This window comes from Salvia miltiorrhiza, unplaced genomic scaffold (assembly GCF_028751815.1).
Source record: "Salvia miltiorrhiza cultivar Shanhuang (shh) unplaced genomic scaffold, IMPLAD_Smil_shh original_scaffold_455, whole genome shotgun sequence".
NCBI classification, from domain to species: domain Eukaryota; kingdom Viridiplantae; phylum Streptophyta; class Magnoliopsida; order Lamiales; family Lamiaceae; genus Salvia; species Salvia miltiorrhiza.
This window is the reverse complement of record NW_026651553.1, coordinates 441177-449201: the sequence shown is the minus strand read 5'-3', so window position 1 is coordinate 449201 and position 8025 is coordinate 441177. Positions and strand designations below refer to the sequence as shown.

Genomic DNA, 8025 nt, shown 5'->3' with positions numbered 1-8025 from the left:
TGTATCATTCGTCCATTTTCTTTGTTTCAAAATTTTGACATGGCTCGCTGAATACCACAATGTATTTACATTTTTTTTAAGTCCACATTATGACTTATAGTTCAAGGTTTTAAAAAAAATGATAGTTTAGGATATAATAGATAATGCGAAAATAGTTTGGGGTTTAAAGTAATATTTTCAATTGTTAAAACAATAGTATTTAAAACTAAAAGTACTTAGCTAAAATACTTAAACATGTATATATTACAAATTTACAGTACATATACTAATGCAACATACAAATGCACCTTTAATTTTATTCTAATCATAAACATTTCCACTCTATTTTATAATTAATATAAAATTAATTTTTTAATTGAAGATTAATGTTTTAATATATGATAAATAGATTATTAAAATAAAAACACAAAATTAAACACGTACTATTACTGTAATGCACATTGTCATGCGCTTGAGGCCTTGTCAGATTTGCAAGCGATACAAGTACATATGCCGTTTTAGTATGATATAAAATCGTTATTTTTAGTAAAAGTTGCGTTTTCGTACTGTACATTTGATTACCAATTTTTCATGTATTTTAGCATAAAATTCAAAATTAGTGATGTTACTTTACTTTTGGATAAGAGAATATTTTTGATTCTACATATTTATAGTAGTCCACATAGTACAACACAGAAATAAAAGCAAACATTTTCGCTTATGTCGGAATGTATACATACATTATACTATATATATTGAAAGGTTTTCACTTTCATGGTGTAATTTTTTGTTCCAATTAATGTATTAAGAGAAAACATGGATCTTTTTAATTATATCATGGCTGCTACAACAAAATGTTTTTTTTAATGAGTTCTCCCCAATCTGTTCTTTAATTTATTTATCATACTAGTGGGTGCATTGTATTAGTTTGATAAGTCCAATTAATCAATACATTTAAAATAAAATTATGGGTTAATAAGATCTTCTTGGGATTTGTATTCCATGAATCTGCATTTTCAATACGGATCCTTATTCTATTTCATCAGAATACCTTTTCATTTGTTTAATTTCAAATTTGATTCCCATTATGTTCATTAGATCTTATGCATCTACAAATCTCCCATCATCCCCACACCTAACATATTAAACATCAAAATTCAAGTGAATATACAAACGTGAAATGGTAATTTCTCCGTCGCTTTTCTTCTCCTCTCTTGATTAAGCTAAGATTCTTTTCTATTTCTTTTTTCCTGAAAAAGAAAAAAGAGGAAAAAGTGTATAGATGGCGAGCATTGATAACTAGACAACAAGTGTAGATGTGCACGTGCCGTGAAGGAGTGGTCGGCAACTGAGTCGCACGTGCTTTGGATCTGATGCAGAATTTAATTAATTACTAACTTATTAGTAGAGGAGAAGAAAGAATGTTGAGAAAGGAAGGTTGGTTGTGTTTCTTGATTTCAACACCCACACACACTCACTCACTCACACACGCAAATTTTTATTCATTTGATCGCTGATTATGATGATGTATCGGCGTCGGAAATTTCTCACTTTCTTCTACTTCTAGATTCTTGATTTCTGTGCCTTCCACCACCAAAAATTATTAAGGGATTAGATTAGATTAATTAGCATGTACTAATAGTATTTCTTTTCCAATTAATTTGGTTAATGAAAAAATGGGGATGGGTAACTGGACCACAAATTGCTTTTACCTTTACACTAATCTTTGATCTGCTTCCCTTTTTTTATACATGTTACCATTGACTTTTTCTTCCTTTATTCAATTCTTTATTTTAATAAGCATGACAGCATGATGCAGCTACTATTTGCTTTTGCTGCAAGAGAGTTTTAAAATAGTGACTCTTGTATGTATTTTTCACTGCAACATTTTGGTTATTTGGGGTTAGTTGCAATTTTTTTTTTGAGGAAGGGGTTAGTTGCATTTTAATGTATAAGTTTTAAGATAAATTGCAATTACAATTACACTTTTAATCAATGACAATGTGGTACCAATTCTTTTAATTTGTTGTAATATGATCACCCTATAATTTAACTATTTGGTCGAATTATTAATTTCAAATAAATTATTGTAGTTCGAGCCCTTAAATTCAAAGATAAAAGATTCAGCTTCGACAAGTTCGATGAGATAAATATTTTAGCATATGACTTGATGTTCAATCTTGTTAAATTAACACGATGAAATTTACAAATTCTACAATAATTTTGGTCATTGTCGAATATGTTGGAGCTTTGACAAAATCATCATTATTAGCAACCATTGGACGTCAAACTATATGTATGTCAAAATGTTCCTCTTATCACACTCATCAATACTCCTTCCATTTTTTATTAAGTGTATCCGGTAGTCAAAATACACATACCGATAAAATAAGATATTTACATTGGTAACCTTAGTAATTATCATAATAAATGCATATGTACAACTAATTATTATATTCATACAAGTATTAAATAAGGATAAAATAGGAAGAATGTCATAATTATACTCTCAAATTTTGAAATGAGACACTTATTAAGAAACAAGGAAAATAGTAAAATTGGACACTTTAAAAAAACGGAGGAAGTATCAACTTTTGATTTGAAAAATCAAAGACTCGCATTATAAGAATTTGTTTAAAATTGAAAGTTTAATGAATGGTCAAATTTGGAGTGATTTGATTGCGATAAATCAAAAGCTTAGACATGGTGTTGCCAACGTTTGAAAATGAGGTTGTATTGTAATTGTTGTTTGGATTAAAACCAATGTGCAGTTGAACCCATTTATATGTACTTGACGAACTACCGAATTTGGAATGTTTGGCGGAAAAGATCCAACGGTTGTAAATGGCTAACGCTTTAAAAAGTGTTGGGCTAATGAGATGAGATGAGATGAGACGAGACGACAAGCAAGTAACATTGTTGGTGAAGGAACCACCGTGATGGCGCCGGGCCAACTGTTTTTTTGGTACAAATAGAATTAACTTTTTAAATTAAAATGATAATATAACTTTTATACATTTTTGAATTACTATGTCTTTGTATACAAAATTTTCATTTTCTTCTGATTTTGTACACGAAGAATATTTCCAATGCCCACAACTTAGTTACGAACCCATAACTCGAAGCCCTAATCGTGCAAACTTAAATCTACATGAATGACAAGCCCATAATCCTGAATCGCGAATTATGGCCTTGAATCGTGAACTCACAACTCTCTGAGTCCTATATTGCGAAAAATAATACTTTAATTTATAATCTAAAAATTTAAGACTTATTTTATGATGAAAAATGACAACATTTCATTGTTATTCGTAATACGTCGTTTAGTACAACTACCGTTTAAGTCACATAAATAGTTTCAGCTTCCACCTCAGCATTTATTTTTCATAAATGTTTATCATGTGCAAAATTAAAATAAAAAATAGATGTGTAAATGGTTGAAGACATGAATGTAAATCATGGACCAAAGATCTGTACTTATGCAAGATATCCCATAATTACGTATGAATAATTATAATAATTTTATTTTATCAGTTTTATTATGTACTCATCATATATATTTTTCACTGTCAAGAATTACTATCTAATTTTATCTTCACTCTCATTTTGTACAGAGCCCGTAGATTATAAATTAATTGGGCTTCAGTTCGAAAGCCCAATCAAGTAGTGAGTGTGGATCACACTCGAAGCGGAAGCGGCGCAGGATAGCCGATGGAATATCCCTACGATGCGCCAAGGTGCGCATGCGCATCGTCTGAGCTGTCAATACGCAATCCTACTCGGCGATTCACCACCATGAACACAACCATCTCTCTTCCTCTCTAATTTCCCATTTTCGGTCCACACCAAACCCTCAATTTTCTACAAAAAGATTCACAAAATTGGCTGTTTAGTGAGGATGAGCAGCGGCGGGAAGTTGTATTGGGCGCGGAATCGCGGAGAAGAATGCAAAGCGAAGGGGATAGTTGTGCTTTTTGCGTGGGTTTCGGTTGGCGATGTTCAATTGAATGATTTAGTCGCTCTCTACTCTTCTCTAGGATGGGATTGTCTCGTTTCCCGTTCCGATTATCTCAACCCGTACGTTATTTTTCCTTTTTTCTATTAAAAGATAATTACTGTGTTATGCAGTTCGTTGCGTTTGTTGGATGATTGTGGTTGTGTTTGAAGTGTACAGTTCTTGAGTTGGTTGTATTATTGGCTGAGGTGGAGTTTCAAATTGTAGCGTTTTGTAAGCACTTCTGTATTCCACAGTTTGGGGGATATTGTGTTTGTGTTGCTGTGCGAAGTGAGAGCAAGTTGAAGATGAAATTGCTAGTTTCTGGCAAGTTAGAGTAATTACATTAGAGTATGCAGTAGATTGAATTAGTGCTGATTATGGAATTTCAAAGAGTAATATATTGGCTGGAGGGTGCTTCAGCTGACCCTAGTAACCCCCCCCCCCCCCCCCCCCCGAGTGCTTGAATTTTCTGACCAGAGCTCTGAAAGATGCAACTTCAGAGTCTATCTGTACCTTCGTTAGGTGTCAAATTGAAATCGTAGTGGGAAGTTTATCAGAATAAGATTTTATTCTACTTGCTATTTGCTTTCTTTCTACAGACACTGGCCTCTGATACTATTTGCTATCTTTCTACAGATTCATTCCGGAGAGAGCTACATCACTGGCCTTTTCGGTCCTTGACGAGCTTATTAAGGTTTGCATTACCTAATCATCCATGTTTTTCTTCACACTGCTTGATTTTTGGCAGCTTAAAACAAAAAGAAAAAAGAAAAAAAAGAAAGAAAGATAATCCAGAGCAATGCTCTTTTCATTGAGTTGGGGACGGGAGGATTGTGATTCTTACTCATGTCTCTCACCTTTACAACAGGGGAAGAATACCAGTAAGCTGCAATGCTTTGGTTCCAAAGCAATGCACTTATTCTTATTTCAGGGTGTGGGATCTGTATTAGTATAATTAGATGAAAAGAATTTGAATTGTGATTGTGGAAGTTTGACCATGCTTATACATTTCATAATGTGTTGTTGTTTGGTTTAGTAGTAGGAACATTTGGGTATTACTGCCTCAGCAATTTTGTTGCTCTTTTGATGATTATTCTCTGTTATGTACACATAGGAACTTAGGCGTGGAATATGTCCTGTTGTTCTTGCATCCTTTTCCGGTGGTTCAAAAGCTTGCTTGTATAAAGCACTTCAGGTATTGAGATGGACTACTTGTATAAAGTCAAATTATATTAAACACTGCTTAGGCATCAGTATTATGTTATGCTTAGTATTCCTGTAAACTATGTTGTTGAGGATGCAATGCATTTTAATGATATAGCAAGTTCTCTTCTTTATGGTGTAGATTATAGAAGGATGTTCTGATGTGGAGCTCAGCCTGGTAATCTTGTCATTGAACATCTAAATACCAGTGGATAAGTTAATATTATACTAATGATTGTCTTTTTTGTTATGTTTAGGAGGATAGTAGAATTCTCGCAAACTGTATCTCAGGCCAGATCTATGATTCTGATCCTATTGAATTTACTAAAGACCTGGGTGCTCGATTTGCTTTGCACCGCTCCATCCTCAGAATGCCTGGATCGTCAAAACTAGTATCGTTGTTTGCAAAAGGTGTTACTTCAAGTTTGGATGCTTTATTTATAACCAGGTTTGGATCCCAACGTGCAGAGTACTGGAAATCCCTATATTCCTCAGTTGTAAGTTTCAAATTGCAGTTCTCTCAATTAAGTGATCTTCTATTTTGTTTATTTTTTTCTTGTTGTAATGTCTTACAAATGTTTTTTGGCCGTTTGTTCTTACCTCTGTTATTCATGTAGGGATTGGGTGCCCCCTTTCTCATTTTATTTTCAGAAGATGATGATGTGGCTCCATGTTCAACTCTGTGCAAATTTGCTCAGAATTTACATGATCTAGGGGCTGATGTTAAAGTTGTGAAGTGTGGTACCTCTGTTCATGTAGGTTAGTCTTAATCTTTTCCTAATGTTTACACTTTCACGTCCCGTCTATGTCTCTTATGTCGTTAGATGTTTGCTATTGGGGTTGATGAATGGACCAGACTTTTCAGGCTCTCCGCTGATTGCTTAGTACTACTCTCATTATTGTAAACATTATGGGGTTATTCTCTTTAATTTTTGTTATAAATTCCATACTCATTATTATTGCCTTGTGTCAGGTGGCTACAAGCATCAATTGGTACAATATACAGCTTCCGTAACAGAGTTGCTTGATCAGGCAGTTTCGATTTTCTCTGGGAAGCTTCAGAAACTTGGGGAGAGGTCCCGTATGGATGATGAAATATCCTACTTGATATGTGACCTCCAGGATGCAGCAGTCGACTCAAATCAAAGTTTCAGAAGAGTCGCAGTTGGGCCAAATGACCACTTTTTCTTGCCAAGTTCATCAGAGTATCAAAACAGCAGAGAATTTGGTTCTACGCAGCAGGAGCCCAGAGATAGATTACTTCATCGTTCAAGCCCCCCTTGTATGAGTGCAAATAGTGTCCTTGGCCAAGCCCTTTTTGATGCGTGTGTTCCGAAGAATGTAGAAGGTTGGGATATCAAATTCTCTGGCTCCTTAAATGGAGAGCCATTTGCTTTGGTTCGTAGGAGGTCACCGGTTCGTGGCATCAAGCATAGATCAAGATTATGAATGATCTTGCGGAACAGATTCTTGTACTTGGGAAGTGCTGGTTAAATGTGCATACTTGTGATTGAGGAACTTCTGAGCACCCCATGTGATTTTGACACCAACTTTTGAGCTTGTAGAGTGGAGTGATAGTGCTTAAAACAGTGGTGGAGGTTGAGGAGTCGAGAGAGGTGCTTACGTGTTGGTTTCTTCATTGCACCCTCCATTTGCAATCTTTGCCTTATAATGATTTCATGTCGTGCTGATGAGAGGATGAGATTTGGTAGGTTGCGTGTATCTTGCAGTTTGTTAGTTTATCTCGGTGACTTGTTTGCCTGTAATACTTTACTTGTATATATGAAATTATGAATGTATAATAAGCTAACTCTTGTACAATACTTTTATGAATAAGCAATTGTAAAATTTTGTGGTAGTGATCTAAATCTTTATGTGGTTTATCTTGAATACATGAATAATAGTGGTGGTGTTGTTACATCACCAATAATGTTTTTGATGTCTAATGGTTTTTTATTATTTGAAGTATACATTTTTTTACGTCTAATGGTTTTTTATTATTTGGAGTATACATTAGGTTAAATAGCCTCCACGCTAAAAAACAAATGATATTTGGAATCCCTTACTAATGATTCATTTTCATTGTTAAACCAAGCACTCAATAAAAGTAATGATTATTGTTACCATTCCACTTTATTTGATTTCATTTCCTTTTCATTTCTTACTTGAACCAAACGAGCACTTAATTTATAAAAAAATAAAACTTTGGGAAGACACCATGAAGGTGCTTATAGGATTCGAACCTAATTAATATACGAGTGATATGTTTTTAGTGGATGAAGAGTCACAGTATATAAAAATGAGTAGTTGTGATTAAAAAGAGAAAGTGAGAGAAAGTGAGGTAATGTAAAATAATAATACATTGGACGTTTGATCATATTTGATGTTTTCGGATACTTAACCGAAGGAGGTTTTTTAGGATGATATCACTCTCATAGATTAAACTTTGATGCAAAAAAGAAAGAAGGAAGAAATCAGAAAAATCATACTCAATTAAGTCTTCCTCTAAAAAAATATAAAACATATAAATTAAATTACCTATCAAAATCACTATCAACACTAAACAACCATATTAAACACGCAAATAATTCCCACCTGATTCACTCCTGATTTACGATTAAAGGATAATTAATTAGGTCCAAAAAACCCATTTTTAGAGTATGTTTACTTCTCTTTTTCGTCCATCATATAAAAATATGTATAATTTATTTTTAGACGTGATTCCACAACTATGACCCACCATTATTTCTCAACTCCATTTACAAAAAAAGGAATTATTTCTTCATTTACAACACACTTAACTAACAATATTTACTAAAATTCGTGCCGAACAAATAAGCATACTT

General features: G+C 33.7%; 1 protein-coding gene across 2 annotated transcripts; it reads left to right on the top strand.

Moving 5' to 3' along the window:
• Nucleotides 1-3666: 3666 nt before the first annotated feature.
• On the top strand, nucleotides 3667-7047 carry LOC131004736 (uncharacterized). 2 transcript variants are annotated; one of them, XM_057931474.1, is made up of 7 exons: nucleotides 3667-4056; nucleotides 4613-4670; nucleotides 5091-5171; nucleotides 5322-5357; nucleotides 5437-5676; nucleotides 5797-5934; nucleotides 6153-7047. In XM_057931474.1, exons 1-7 carry the CDS (start codon nucleotides 3878-3880, stop codon nucleotides 6192-6194), a joined length of 774 nt encoding a protein of 257 aa, XP_057787457.1. In that variant the 5' UTR covers nucleotides 3667-3877; the 3' UTR covers nucleotides 6195-7047. The 2 variants fall into 2 exon arrangements, with proteins under 2 accessions (XP_057787457.1, XP_057787456.1); XM_057931473.1 differs by having other exon boundaries at nucleotides 3672-4056; nucleotides 5797-5938.
• Nucleotides 7048-8025: the final 978 nt, after the last annotated feature.